The 16305-nt window shown below is 39.4% G+C and overlaps 1 protein-coding gene across 11 annotated transcripts in view; it reads left to right on the forward strand.

The window, feature by feature from the left end:
- Positions 1 to 16305, forward strand: part of LOC116626175 — a 222725-nt gene that overhangs the window by 117952 nt on the left and 88468 nt on the right. For 8 of the 11 annotated variants that reach the window (XM_032395376.1, XM_032395378.1, XM_032395373.1 and 5 more), the window contains one exon: positions 9558 to 12514. The exons of the other annotated variants lie outside the window; for them this stretch is intronic. In XM_032395376.1, coding sequence (XP_032251267.1) covers positions 9558 to 10715 — 1158 coding nt within the window. In that variant the 3' untranslated portion in view covers positions 10716 to 12514. Of the gene's footprint in view, positions 1 to 9557; positions 12515 to 16305 lie in introns of those variants that run through there. 11 annotated transcript variants of the gene reach the window in all.

Consider the following 16305-nt stretch of genomic DNA (forward strand, 5'->3'; position numbering starts at 1 on the left):
TTCAGATCCAGAATTTTTGTTTGGTCTCTCTTTATAATTTCTATCTCTGTTGATATTCTCATTTTGTTCATATATAATTTTCCTGATTTCTTTTATTTGTTTATTTTTTGGTCTGTGTTTTCCTTAAGCTATATGAACATATTTAAGAGAATTCTCTTAAAATCTTTATCTAGTTAAGTCCAGTGTCTGTGCTTCTTTGGTGATAGTTTCTGCCAAATTTACTTTCTTCTTCTTCTTTTTTTTTTTTTAAGATTTTATTTATTTGACAGAGAGACACAGTGAGAGAGGGAACACAAGCAGGGGGAGTAGGAGAGGTAGAAGCAGGCTTCCCCACGGAGCAGGGAGCCTGATGTGGGGCTCGATCCCAGGACGCTGGGATCTTGACCTGAGGCGAAGGCAGACACTTTAAAAAAAAAAAAAAAGTAGGTGCCCCTACTTTCTTCTTTTTAATTGTCCATGTTTTTACTGTTTCTTTGTATGTATGCCTTGTGATTTTGTTGTTGTTGAAAATTGGCAATTGTGAAAACAGACAACTTTCCCATTCTTTGTAGACTGTTTCTGTGCCAGAGCAGTCCTTCTCTGATTAGCTGGAGATGCTCTGAGTTTAGGAGTCAGCTGAGGTAAAGCATAAGATCTTTCCAAAACATGTCTCTTGACCCTGCCTGTGTGTGACTTTCTCAATTCCCCTGTACACATACACAGCTCCTTTTGAATGTCTTAATTTTCCAAAAAGTCTCACCTCACTTCAGCTTCTCCTCAAGGGTTTGCATGGTCTATTGTATGTCTCCACCTATAATCTCTTGCCCCAGTTGTCTGCATGTCTGTAATACCACTGCAGCTTTCACCACCAGTGGCTGCTGCATTTTCCTACCTGAGATCTGAGTTAGGTAAGACAGAGATCAGTCCTCTAGGGAGCCCCCAGGCAGGTTAGAATGTTGCAAATAAGGTCTGTTCTGCTCCCTCTGGCTCAAGGGAGGGCATTAGGAACTGAGTTTCACCTTCTCCAGACCAAGACCATACTGTGCCAAGAAGGTAGTGGAGCAAGTGAGAGTAAAAAAACTATAAAATTTCCTACCATTTAGAACATGTCTGGTTTTTTTGTTTGTTTGTTTTTCTTGATTGGGCATTTGATTGGTTGCTATAGACTTTTATCTGTTTTCTAGAACTCCTAAAGGTTGTTTTAGACAATTTCTGGTTCTTTTCTGCTGTCTCCATGGAAAAACCACAGTTTAGAGCTTCCTAGTCCACCATTTTGCTGTCACTATTATGTATTTACCTTTTGATATATTTACACCTATTTTATGGCCTGAAATATGATTTATCCTGACAAACATTCAATGTACACTTGAAAATTATGTGTATTCTGCTGCTGTTGTATGGAGTATCCTGGAAATGTCACTTAAATCAAAGTGATTGATAGTATTGTTTAAGGCTTATAACTTTGCTGATTTTATGCCCATTTATTCTATCAATAATTGAAAGAGATTTACTAAAATCTCTGACTTTAATTTTGGATTTGTCTTTTCCTTGCATTTCTATCAATTTTCACTTCAAGTCTTTCAGAGGTCAGTTAGGTGAACAAGCACTTCAGATTATTATGGCCATGTTAAGTTGGTTCCTTCATAGTTCTGAAGTAAACTTTATTATCACTACTAAATTCTTTGCTCTGAAACATACTTTGTGGGTATTAATATAGTCATCCCAGATTTCTTTGATTAGTGTTAGCATGGTATATCTGTTTCTATCTTTTTACCTTTAATTTTTTTATTATTATGTTCAATTAGCCAATATATAGTACATCATTAGTTTTTGATGTAGTGTTCAATGATTCATTAGTTGCGTATAACACCCATTGCTCATCACAACTTGTGCTCTCCTTTTCTAAATTTTATTTTATTATGTTATGTTCTCTCCTTAATGCCCATCACTCGGTTCCCTTCCCCTATGGTCCTCTGCGCTATTCCTATGTTCCACATGTGAGTGAAACTATATGATAATTGTCTTTCTCTGCTTGACTTATTTCACTTAGCATAATCCCCTCCAGTTCCATCCATGTCAGTGCAAATGGTGGGTATTCATCCTTTCTGATGGCTGAGTAATATTCCATTGTATATATGAACCACATCTTCTTCACTTGATCTTAGCCAAAAGGCCGAGAAGCGATGAACCACATCTTCTTTATCCATTCATCTGTTGAAGGATATCTCAGCTCCTTCCACAGTTTGGCTATTGTGGACATTGCTGCTGTGAACCTTTAACCTATTTGTGTCTTTAGATTTAAAGTGCATTTCCTGAAGAATGCATATGGTTGGGTCTTTTTTTTTTTTTTTTTTTTTGTAATCCAATCTGATATTCTCTGCCTTTTCATTAGAGTTTTTATATGATTTACATTTAATATGATTACTGTTATATCTAATATAAAGTCTATCATCCTATTATTTGGTTTCTACTTGTCTCATCAGGTTATTTTTTTTTCCCTTTTCTGCTTTCTTTTGGATTTTGTATTAGTTTCCTACAGCCGCTGTAACAAAGTTCTACAAAGAGAATAGCTTAAAACAACAGAAATTCATTGTCACAGTTTTGGAGGCTAGTCATTTGAAATAAAAATGTCAGCGAAGTCATAGTCTCTCTGAAATTTATAAGAGAGAATCTTTCCTTGTCTCTTCTAGCTTCTGATGTTTTTCAGGAATCCATGGCCTTCTTTGTCTTTTAGATTCATTTCTCCAGTCTTTGCCTTCATCATTACATGGCCATCTTCTCCATATGTGTTTCTGTTTTCTTCTACTAAGGACACCAGTCATATTGAATTCAGCCCCAACTTAATGATCTCCTCTTAGGTTGATTACATCTGCAAAGATCTTATATCCAAAAAAGGCCACATTCACAGTTATCAGGGATTAGGACTTCAACATATCCTTTTAGGGGATACAATTCAACTCATAATAAATGACCTACTTAACTTTATTTTATGTCCTTTGTTGGCTTAATGGTTACAACTCTGCTTTGTTAATTTAGTGGTTGCTTTAGGGTTTATAGTATACATCTTTATCACAGTCTACCTTCAAGTAATATTATACCTATATAATATCTGTATAGTTTAAAAACCTGTATAGTTTAAGAACCTTATGATACTATATTCCATTTCTTCTCTCTGGCCTTTAGTATATAAATTTGCATAATTTGATTTACACCTATTTTATAAATCCCACAATGTCATTTATGTTTGAAAAGTCAGTTATCTTTTAAAGAGATTTAAATAAGAAAAAAATCTTCTATATTTACTCAAGTAGTTACCAGTTTTGATATTCTTTGTGTATTTCTTTGTGTAACCATATTCCCACTTGGTATCTACTCCTTTTGCCTGAAAGCTATGAATAAGATTTTTTTTCTTTATCACTGTTTTTGAGCCATTTCATTATTATGTGTTTTGGTATTGTTTTCTTCTTGTACTTGGAATTCAGTGGTATTTTTGATTCTGTGAATTTAAGGGCTTTTAAAATCAAATCTGGAAATCTTTGGCTATTATATATTTAAATATATATTTTTTAATTTTCCCTTTGCCTTTTCTGTCCTTAGGGAACTCTAATTTACATCTACCCATATTAGGCTGGTTGAAGTTATTCCAGGGCTTTTTTTTTTTTCTGTTTCATTTTGGATAGTTTCTACTGCTACAGCTTCAAGTTTATTAACATTTTATTTTGTAATCTCTGATATGCTGTTAACCACATTCAGTGGATTTTTCATTTCAAACATTTTTTTTAATCTCTAGAATTTCATTTGAGTTCTTTAAAAAATATCTTTTGTCTTTACTTTTGAACATATGAAATACAGTTATAATAACTGTTTTTAATGTCCTCATGTGCTAATTCTAACATCAGTTTTTTATACCAATGAAAAATCAGTACTTAAAAAAGATGCTTGACATTATTAAGAAATTTATTTTAAATTATTAGAAATTTAAATTGAAGCCATGAGGTACCACTTGACTCTTACTATCAACAAAAAGGCAGATAATAACAAGTGTTGGACATGGAGAAATCAGACATGCATATATCACTGGTGGGACTCTAAAATGGGGCAGCACTTTGGAAAACAATTGGCAGTTCTGTTAAAGGCCAAACAGTTACCATAAAATATATAATCCACTCCTAGGTATATATTCCAGGGAAATGAAAGCATATGTCCACCCAAAACATGAACGCTAAAGTTCATAGCAGCATTATTCATAATAGCAAAATAGCAGAAAACACCTAAATGTCCATCTACTGATGAATGAATAAACAAGTTGTGGTATATGCATACAATGGAATATTATTCAGTAATAAAAATAAGTGAAGAACTGACACATGCTACCTGAATAAACCTTGAAAACATCATGCCAAATGAAAAAAGCTAAACAGAAAAGGCCACAGGTTGCAAATCTTGAAAGCATGGAGATCTTACAGTAAATCTTGTGTGAACACTCCTATGTGTGTTCGCTAAGAAATGTGTTTTAATTAATGTCTATGGCACAATTTGATCTGACACTGGCTGTTTTTATAAACTGCTAACAAAGTAATGGAGCGGGGCGCCTGGGTGGCTCAGTTGGTTAAGCGACTGCCTTCGGCTCAGGTCATGATCCCAGGGTCCTTGGATCAAGTCCCACATCGGGCTCCTGGCTCAGCGGGGAGCCTGCTTCTCCCTCTGACCCTCTCCTCTCTCATGCTGTTTCTCTCTCGCTCGCTCTCCAATAAATAAATAAATAAAATCTTCAAAAAAACAACAAAAAAAAAAACAAAGTAATGGAGCATGGCTAACTCTTACCCACTTTCCTTGCCAAATGGGAACCTACTGTTACCTACCAAAAGTACCTAATAGCTGTATGTAATCAATATGCCAGTTAGGTCAAAATACATTGAAAGCAGAGTTTGGTGTGAGAAAATCAATAACATCACAAAGTATCTCATCAGAACAAGTACAAGTTTTTCACGACTTGATAGATATCCAGGGTTACTTGAGTTTTAGATGTGGGTGGTGATTCCCAGCCTGTGCAACAAGACTATTATATTCTCAAAGTTCTTTTTGAGTAGGTTACCTGGAATTTGAAGCATTGGTAGTTACACCTAACAGAGGTTCAAAGAAAAATATCTGCTGCTAGGAAGAGCTGCCCAGGTGCATTGAGCAGAATGGATGTAGGTATCCTAACTCAGGTCACAAGTTTAAGGGGGGTCTCAGTGTACCTTGTGAGAAGAGAGCCCCATAAGCATTGACACTTCCATCTTGGCCTGTGCACTGCTGCAGATCCCATTTGGGGCCTCAGACATATGGCTTGCCTGTGTCTTTGAAATGGTTTTTTTAAATGATCTTTGATTTGGCTTATGCTCTAAAAGTGGATTGAAAGCAAGGGCTTTCTGCTCCACTTGCCCGGCAAGAGATGGATTGGCAGGGGAGAAGCCCATTCACCTCTAAAGAAGGCAGCACCTGTGCAGATGGTGTAAGGGGAGAACAAAATACCCATTCAGTTTGAATGAAGGGGACATGGGAGCTGTAGACTGCCATTGGGAGGATAATTTTCTCTGCCTTTGTGTCCACAAAGAGCACTCCATACCTTGCACTTTGTTAGCTATCTCCTCAACAAGGTTATAAGCAGAGGCAACCAGGTATAGTAGAGTCCTGGGTTTGATCCCTGGATCTAGTGCTATGTGAAAACTTGGCAAGTCCCGTATCCTTTTTGGCCTTCAGACCCCTCATCATTTGAGCTGTGTGACCCCTGGAAGCCTTTCCTACTTTTATATTCTGTAATCTCAGAGGCTGAATAAAGTGAGGATTAACCCATAAAGAAGTTCTCAGTTTCTATGGGATCAGAACTCTTGTTAAACACACCACAGACAAAAGAAGCTACAGTATAAAGAGTTAGTCAGAAGATCCTAGTGGTTGATGCCATCAGGTATTATTAACTCAAGGTACCAGTTCCTTATAGGCATATACTCCCTGCATTGATGGGCTATGTCTTTCACAGGTAGGAGCTTGTCCTCTTGGCCATTGGTCCTCCAGGGCTAGCCTTTTTCAGTCTTTCTGTAGAGATTTCTGAGGCTGACCAATCCTTTTCATTGATACAGGTCTTCAGAAGAAGGGTCAAGGTATTGTGTCATGTTATAGGTCTGGGAATCCTGCCTGGTTAAAGTAATCTTATTTCCATATTTCCAAATTCTACAGGGAGGTGAAATATCAAGTGTGACTGCACTGTGGCACTTAGATCCTAGGTCCCAGAAACAGGATAAAATATAGATTGAACGGTCACAAAGGCCCCTTAGTCTATGTGATGATAATTGAAGTGGTGGCTAAAAAGAAGAGATGATATTAAGACCATTTCTGAGATGATATATATAAAACCAGAGGGGCAACTAGATAGAGAGGGTCAGAAACAAAGAGCTGGAGATGTCTTTGAGGTTCCCAACATAAGTAACATCGTTTAAGAAAGCATCAACATGAGATTAAGGTATAGTCTATAGTCACTGAACTAAACTGTAATTTCAAAGTGTTTATTTCATAGACGTCAAGGGTATGGTGACCTGATTATCTGAGCTAACAGTCCTATGACTCTAGGAGAAAATCACATAGATTGGTGCCATGTCAATGGTAAGTGTAAATGTCACCACCATAATCACAGTGGGACAGTGCTATTGGTTATTCATCTAGAACTTGGTGCTATTCCACATTTTGGTGGTGCTCACTTCCACCAAGGTCTTTTTGGCCCTTTCCTCTCTTTTCCAACATCAGTAAATCATTGCACAGCTAATCCTCATATAATAGTGTGTTAAACTGATTGATCTCTAAGATCACTTACAGTGGTAAAACTGTTCTATTATATGGACACCTTAATAGACAATTATGGACACATCTATAATTAAAGGCAGTGTTTCAGGGGCTGATGTGTTTTCTGCTGCAATGGTTGTTTACATCTATCATCTATTCCCATTGGTTGGTGCCGCATTGTCAAATATTTGGAGATTGTCCTTGGATGTTTTAAAGTGCTGGGCTGGACTCTGTTGACTATAAAACAAACTAGTATTTCTGACCTGACCTATAGAGGCTCAGACTAGGAGAAACCACCATTAGGAGGCAGGGAAATACAGCCAACAAAGGTGTAATTGGGTAAATTCTGCCCCTTCACCAGTTGCAATAAGACAACCCAACTGCCCAAGCCGTTATGATGGTTATCCTGCTTTAAGTTGGTGAGGTCAAAGCAGGATCCTCCTGCACATTGTGCAGTGGAACAACATAATTTTTACAAGGCCACTTGTTTTGCCTTCAAAGGAATTCTGGTACTTTGCTAAGAAGTAAAATTTTCTTAAGTCAGTTACAGGAGTTTATCAGTGAAGATACTGTTAGCTGAAGACTTCTAAGATGATTGGACGATAAGCCTCAACCATGTGATTTAAAATCTGGGTTCTGTCCTTCCAACAGCCATCCATGGGTCAGCATTATCTGAAGGCTGGGTACCCTTGGTGGTAGGAAGGCTGACAATAGAAACTAGAGCAAAGAGCAACTAGAGAAATAAGTTTCCTTGTTTAGGTAGAGTGTTGCTTCCCAAAACTCATATAAGAGCAAGCATACTTAGGAGCGCCTGGGACGGTTAAGCATCCAACTCTTGATTTTGGCTCAGGCCATGATCTCAGGATTCTGAGATGGAGCCCTGCTTTGTACTCTGTGCTCAGCTGGGCTTGAGATTCTCTCTCCCTCTCCCTCTACCTCCACCCTCACCTCACCTCTCTGTCTCTCAAATAAATAAATAAATCTTAAAAAGAAAAAAAAAAGAGCAAGCATACTTTCCCCCAAGCCATAGTAAGCATCCTGTCATATCTTACAGGTTCACAGTGGTTTTGGCCAGCCCAGACTCAAACCAATCAGTATGGCAAGGCAGGTTTTGCTTTACCCTGATAGGCTTAGACAAATCTTCTTATCCCTGGAGCTGGGCACAGTTTTGGGGTCAGCCCTCCAAACTACATATAGCCATTCAGAGAGGAAGGGTAGCTTGGATGTTTGGGGGCAATCTGGATTTATGAAAACTCACTTAGATTTATATAATATTTTCTAATTGAGAAGCCACTTTTATACATTTCATTTTACTGATATAAATACCACTTTTACTCTAAATGTAAGCAAAGGATAAGGTCCAGGCTTGTGAGAGAGCTATCAAAAGCTTTGTGTTTTTACACAGTAGGGTTTGGCAAAGCAGTAACTGTTAAGGAAGGAGAAAAAACACAGGGAAATCTAAGATTGCAAGAAGGTTTAGTGGGCTAAAGGAAGACTCAGGGCTATTTTAGGAATACAATGTTTAGATAAAAGAAGTTGGTGTCTGCTTTCTTGAGGAGAATTGAGAATGGACTGGAAAATAGGAGCAAGAGGGATAGGGAAAAAAAGGATGGGGACAGATGATTTACATACTATATGGGCAACACTTAATGGACCCTAAGCAGAGGGAGATTATAGTTGTTAAAAGTTTAGTTGTTAAAAAAAAGAAGAAGAAAGGAAAGGAGGGAGGAAGGGAGGAAAGAAAACTTTACAAGTAACAGTCTAGAATTGCAAAGTGGCTGGGTCACAAATACATTCCTGGTAGAACAAATTTAGCAGCTTACTTGAAGGTGCTTATGTAAATGGGGCTACAGTTTGAGGGATAAGAGCTGGGGTTAAAAATGTAGGGCTTCTGCAGACTGGCACCAGCACTATCTAGGGCTTCTGTGGCACTTCCTGCTGTTACCTTGTCTGAGACTGTCTAGAGAAGGTCTGACATCCAGTTAGGGCCACATCTCTTGAGCTCAGCATCTAGAGGCAGACTGTTAACAGTTGATGTACCTTCGACAAGAGGATCCTCATTTATCTCTTCTCTTCTTCCTCCTTCTCCACCTCTCCCATACCCCTCTTTTTTTTTTTTTCCTTGGCTTTTGGGAGGTCTCATCTTTGGATAAAGTTCTTATATATCACAATTAATGAAGGGGTTCAACTTCAACCAACTGACCAATTTCATCCTTGAGAGGTTCACATAATACAACTATATAAAGTACCTTTTCAATCACCTACATAAACATTCTCCTATTAGATTATACTTCTAAATCTCATATTTTTGTTAATAATCTTATTAAAAACTTCCCTATCATCACCTGCCAGGGAGATAGAGGGAACTAAATTTAAGAAATCTCTAACATCTATAAGTTACTAAAAAGCAAACACATGGACCTTTCAGCCTTGCCCCTGCGAATTCAGTCCGTCACACAGAGACAGGGTAGCTGGACTTCAAGCCCCTTTTCCCTTGGAAAAGGGACAGTTCTCAGGTGGAAGCCGGGCTTGCAGTAAACAGGCCAGTGAATATGTTTCCCAGGACCTCTGTTTTTGTGAGAGGCACTTGACAACCAGACCGTGTGCCTTGATGACCCACAGAGTTCTTAACAACAAACATTGAAGCCCGGAATAGAACCCTTTGATCATAGTGCCCACATGTCACTAAGCACCCTCACAGGTCTGCTGACAGAATACTGGCTGCCATGTCCCAGGTAGGAAGAGAAATGTCTGATCCACAGGTCCAACTGGGCATCTTATGGAGAAAGAACCAGAACAGCGACTGTCAGAACCTGTTGGACAGCATCAGCAATCAGGGAAACAGACACTATTCCACATTTGGAGACAATGTAAAGTTTATGGAAACAGAGAAGTCCTACTCAATTCTGTCCTTCAACTGGAAAGAAGAGAACTTGTTGAAAAAGAAACTCAGTTTTCTGGAGTCCATGAAGAAATGTGAAGCTAATGCCTGGCTAATGGAGCAGAAAGCCTTTTATAAACAATGCCACTTGAAGCTCCAAAAGTCAGAGCTGGCTCATGCCCGTTTGCTAGGCAACAAGGACCTGGTCAAACGGCTCACCTCCAAGAACTTGTTGTCCAACTACACCTCCACCTTGGTGGATGAGAGTGAGGCAGCAGTGAAGGCAATAGTCCAGAATAAGAGAGGGTGGGAGAAGAACAAGATGATCTTCAGACTTAGCCTGGATAAGAACAGACTCTATCCACCCCTTGGCAGTAGTCTGCTGAAGAAGGTGGAGGCCTGGCCAGCTTCCAGCACAGCTTTAAAGGCAAACTCCACGAAAGAGAATGTAAGGGCAACTGTAAAAATCAGGAGGTCTCCTTCCAGAGAGGAGGGCAAGCCAGCTCTGTTTTTATCTTTAGAGTCTCTGAATAGCCCACAGCAGGAAGCAAAACAGAAAAAGCTTCCTGCAGACAGCAGGCCATTGCTGGACAGGGAAGGAATCACGAGGGACTTCTCCAGCGGGCCATCAAGCATTGTTCAGAGCCGTCTCCAAGATTCAGCCACTGGCAGGAAATCGAAAGGCAAACTTCTTAAATACCTAGTGTATGGAGACAGAAGTGTGGAGCACCCCAAAAAGAAAATGCCAAGACCCAGGAACAACCCCCATGGCTCAGAAAGTGTGCAAATGGACCCAGCACTGCTGACCCAGATTCAAGGCTTCCTAAGGCAAGAGTCTCTCATAAATGAAAGAGCTACGTATCTGGAGGACAGAATCCAAGGTCTGCCACAGCCCACACATTTTGTCTTTCAAGATTACTCTTCCAACAGTCCCCTGGAGAAAGGAAGTGAGGGAGTACTGCATGCTCCAGGAATCAGAATGCATGGTGTAGGAAGAGAGCAGAAAATCATTCTTGAAGAGATTAGAAAACAAATTTGAAGCAATTCCATCACCAAGAACAAACACTTTCTTCCCTAAGGTACCCTTCCCCTTTCTACCCATTTATCATTCAGCAACAATTTCTTAATACGTAACAAAGAAAAATATTACCCCTGACTGCAAACTGCTTCTGAACTCAGGGAGAAAATGCTTTTTTTCCCTCTTCTATAAAAACATGACAATCATGTTTTAACATGATTTAACAGTAAGAAAGTGGACGTGGGTCATGACTGGCTCTGCAGCCTTGAATATGAAGACACAGAGACAAGCAGAGAGCACAGGCTGTGCTGGGACCAGGGCATCTTGAACTATCCACACCAGGCTTCATCTCCACACCAAACAACACATTTCAAGGAGTAAATATCTAAGAGGAACGTGACTCTGGGAAACTTTTTGCCAATATTGCTTTTACTGTAAAAAAGAGAGTGAAAGACAGTAATTTGGGAAATGTTGGCAAATTTGTTTCTTCGGTGGCATGGAGAGGGAGTGGGCATGGGAACTTGACTCTAATTTCTCACCTTTTTATAATAAAAACAAACAAATGAAAAGTAGTTGACTTGAAAACTAGGAGAAATCTCTTTCTCTCTTCCTCTCCCAACCCTTCATCCCAGGTGAGAGCCTTATGGGGAGCCTCCTTATATTTCATTAAGCAAAGACAGCGCTGATTGAAGCAGGCCGAAGTTTACGGGCATGATAATGTAGAAAGAGCATGGGGCAGGAGGCAGAGGCTCTGGTTTCTACCTTTATTTATATAAATTTATATAAATGCGATGGCCAGAGTAATCTTGGGCAAAGTGCTTCACAGTTTGACACCTGTTTCCTCACCTATAATATGAGGGTTAGACAATATGATCTTTTAGGCCACTTTTACCCCAAAACCTCCTTAGTACATTTACTTTGACTTGTCACAAAAACAGATATTGGATGGCTGCCCTTGAGGAAAATGAAACATCGTCAGTCTTTTGTCCCTCCAGTGGCCTTTCCAGTGATAAAGTTAATATTTCAGACTTTTTTCCTGAAGTAACATAAGGCAGTTAAAACCTTTTTTATTATCAGTTAGATGGTAATGAGATAAATACTTAAGGTGGTAATTTTATATTTAAGTAAGTAATGGTCTCTCTCTAAATATTATTTCTGTATATTTCCTAGATATTTAAGTCCCATGATGTCAGCAAAGGTAACCTAAGAAAGTGGAATTCATGAAAGCACATGGCTCTTTCATCACAGGTTTAGTGTCACCTGTGAAAATCAGATGGCTGAAATGAGTCCCATCGCAGGCAGAGGATACTCCTGTCACACATTGCAGTGGTCTGTGCTGTCCCAAATGACTGTTTCCAATTCATGTGGGTTCAATGTAAATTTTATTAATTTCCTCTGTGGGTTACTTGAGTAGAAGCATTGAAAACACACAGATGGTTATCATGAGAAACAAAAAGCCATCCTTAAATAATGTGATTACAAGAGTGATTTTGGAGCGAGGAGGCTGGGTGGGGAACTGGGGTAGGGAGGAATAAAGCAGCTCTCTTTAAAGTCACCTAGGAAGATATGATCTATTTACTCACCACGTTCTTAGGAATATATGGAAGACAAACTGGTTTTCTCCTCTTACATTCCCAAACCAGCTACATTCATAAGTGTTGTGCTGTCCCTGAACAGTAGAAAGAAAGTGTGAGAAGCACCTGAATAGCAGAAAAGCCTCAAGACCCTTCTTCACATTCAGGAACAATTCTTACACTACCTTTTTTTTTTTTTTTTTTAAAGATTTAATTTATTTTTCGACAGAGAGAGACACAGCGAAAGAGGGAACACAAGTAGGGGCAGAGGGAGAGGGAGAAGCAGGCTTCCCGCCCAGCAGGGAGCCCGATGCGGGGCTCGATCCCAGGACCCTGGGACCATGACCTGAGCCGAAGGCAGACACTTAACGACTGAGCCACTCAGGCGCCCCCTTACACTACCTTTTACTGGTAGTTTCTATAGAGGTCTGGAAGTCCAGTTGACAAATCAGGCCCTTCAGCTTTGCAAATATAATTTCATTCATTCATACACTCCTTCAACAGTTACGTACTGGACATTGAGGTAAAGAAAACAGACATGTTCTTACTCTCCTGGAGTTTACAATTTAAGAAGGGAGCTAGGCAGTAATGAAGCAAACAAAAGAATACATTGTGATAGGCACTATAGAAATATGATAAACATTTTGGAAAACACAATTTAAATTTGAAAAATATGTCTGTCCTATTAATATATATTGAAGTCAAATGGCATTTTCACTGGGTTGGATTGCATTCACAGAAGGCAAGCACAATGGGGGCAATTCTGAAATGCATTTTTAGATAAAATAACTTCCATTTGACAGGCCCAAGTATATACTGTATAGTTGTGGTGAGCTGGGATTGTCTCAATCTCAGCTTGAAGCACCTGAAGTTTATCTTCTTGCCCTTGGTGTTATCTTTAGAGCAAGCCTACCTTCTTATTTGCCTCAAGTAACAGATTTTATATCACTACTGTCCCCTTTAGGGCCCACTGAGGTGGAGATCAAACCCAGCAGTGTCAGGCAGTGATAGGTCCTGAAAGGTGGATAATTGATGTAATTGATTTTGGAGTTTATATATCATATTTCAAAAGTTTTAAAATATTTTCCCTTAGCTGATTTATCTTCATGTGATGTACATATACACTCTTCTAAAAAGCTGCAAGAGGAGTTGCAATTGAGGGGAGGGTGTCAGTCAGTGGTGTGCAAAGGTACAGCAGTGAGGATGAAAAGGAGTTTCTGAGACACCCAGGTTGCTGTGTAGCTACATAAAGCATGTTTACATTCTGCTGCTGGCACTGGGGGCACAGCCATGAATAAGAAAAAAATCCCTGCCTTCATTGGGCTTGGTTTCTAGTGGAGCACACATAAAAATGTGCAAACTAACAAGGACAACATCAACAATTTTCCTTTACTGAAAGTTCCATGTGTAACTCAAATGCTACCATTTTCCAGGGATACTGACCATGTTCTTCCTTCCCTTTATTCCCTTTCCCTGGTTCCTACCTATGGGTTCAGCTATGACCTATATGACCTATATGAGGAAGAGCCAACATTTTTATCTTCTGTGTATGCTTTTCTCTAGACATACGTATTTAACTCTCTGTGGACAGCTCCACTTGCATATCTTTCAGCTACTTCAACTAAAACAACTAAACCCAACTGTACTAGCTTTCCCTCCAAAGTCTGCTCATCTTCTATTTAGACCAACAGCCCCACTATCTACCCAGTTACCCAAACCAGAAATGTGGTAGTTCTTATGACTCCACTCTACCCCATGCAAGAATATCTTCTAATCAGTCTCCTGGTTCCAGTCCCTAACATGTCTTAGATTGTTCCTTCCCTTCTATCCTCAGCTCTTATATGCATTTCTAGCATTATGTCAATAGTCTCCTAACTACAAAGACCACATGGCATTTATGCTCCTCCAGTTTATATTATAAAATAGATATAGAATGCAAAACTGATTATCTTTGCTTCTTAATGTCTGCAAAATTAAGTCCTAAGTGTTTGGTATGGTCTACAAGGCCCTCCGTGATCTGATCTATCATTGTCCTTTCCAACCCCATCTTGATCCTTTTATGCCTCACACTCAGGCATATTGAACACTCTCCACTTTGCCTAGTATATACCTTCCATCTGTTAAGATTGAGTTAAACCTTTATCTCCTACTTGAAAAATTTTTGGATCTGAATTCTCTGCTCAAATTGTACCTTTACATACTTTTATTACCCTTAGTGGTCTGTACATGTCTGGCCTATTAGATTGTCTCCCCATAATAGACAAACAGTTTTGAATCAATCTAAAACTTCCAGCAAACCTGCAATGTGGCAAGCATTCAATTAGAATTTGTTAGTAAATGTTAATGAAAGGAAAAAAAATCACACTTCAGTTGGAATAGGATAAGAAGCAGGTTTTGGTATGTCCTGTAGAAATCTTTCCTTATCATATCATCATCGTCTTGTGTCCCAAGTTCTTTCCATAAGTCTGATTTACTAAATAATGAGGACTGTGTGTATGTGTATGGGGGAGGGGAGTGTGGAGCAGCAGAAGACAACTTTCTTTTTGCAAACCTGCTCTCTGGCTCTGAATGTTTTTTTCAGGGATGAAATCTCAGGTCATGTAAGATTTCTGGTATTAAGTCCACACTAGTGAAACTCTCTTAACTGAAAACATAACTCGCACTCAGGTCTCCCTCTAGGTGGGAAGGCTAAAGACAGGTATATGAACAACCGCTTCTTTTCTCTTCCTCCCTTTACCTTTCTTCTTACTAAACAGCTGTTTCTGGCCCTTCTGGAAGGGAGGGATTTATAGAAAAGGTTTCTGCCATATCTAGTTGGTGCAGCTATAATAGGGTATTGGACCTTCAAGGAGAGGTGGGAGTTAATAGCTTTCTTTCATGAAATATGTCCTACTGGGAACCCCAATTGAGAATCTCTAGTTTGGCTGGCAGCTTCCCATTTCTCCTCCCCTCACAGCTTCTACGTTTGATGGTGCTCAGATGTTGGGTGGTTTGCCACACGCAAGCCAACATATGTAGGGTAATTTGCAAGATGGCTCACCTCTTACAACCACATGTGGCTTATGGGAAACATACACCTCTGCCCCATTATTGGTGAATGTGCCCTTTCTTCAGTTGTCACAGTTCCCTTCAGCCACATCTTACCCAAGGACCCTTTCCAGGAGGAGTCAAGTACCATCCTTGTGTTCCCCCAAATCTAAAGATCACAAGGTCAAGGTCTCCAATTATTTCATTCGAAACATACCTCACTGACTTTAAGATGAAGGAAAGCCTCCAACTCATTCTATGAAACCAGTATTACCCTGATATAAAAACCAGACAAAGATATAACAAGAAAACTACAGACCAATATTTCTTATCAACACAGATACAAATATTCTAAAGAAATGTTAGCAAACCAAATCCAGCAGCATATAAAAAGGTTTGTGAACCATGGACAAGTACGATTATCTCATGAATGCAAGCTTGGTTCAATCCATCAATGTAATAATATACCCTATTAGATGCAGAAGCATTTGACAAAATCCAATATCATTTTTTTAAAAAAGATTTTATTTATTTGACAAAGAGAGAGAGACAGCAAGAGCAGGAACACAAGCGGCGAGGTGGCAGGGGGGCGGAGCAGAGGGAGAAGCAGGCTTCCCGCTGAGCAAAGAGCCTGATGTGGGGCTTGATCCCAGGACCCTGGGATCACAACCTGAGCCGAAGGCAGATGCTTAACAAGTGAGCCACCCAGGCACCCCTCCAATATCCTTTCTTGATTAAAACACTCAACAAACAAAAAATTCCTCAACCTGAAGCATCTATGAAAAACTCGCAGCTAACATCACACTTGATAGTGAAAGAATAAATGCTTTCCTCCTAAAATCAAGGATAAGACAAAGATGTCTGTTCTTGCCACTTCTATTCAATATTATACTAGCAGTGCTGACTAAGCACTTAGGCAAGAAGAACAAGCAAAAAGAATCCAGAGTGGAAAGGAAGAAGTCAAACTATTTCTATTCACAGATGCACAATGTTGTATATACAAACTCCGA

This window comes from Phoca vitulina, unplaced genomic scaffold, assembly GCF_004348235.1.
Source record: "Phoca vitulina isolate PV1807 unplaced genomic scaffold, GSC_HSeal_1.0 scaffold84, whole genome shotgun sequence".
Lineage (NCBI taxonomy): Eukaryota > Metazoa > Chordata > Mammalia > Carnivora > Phocidae > Phoca > Phoca vitulina.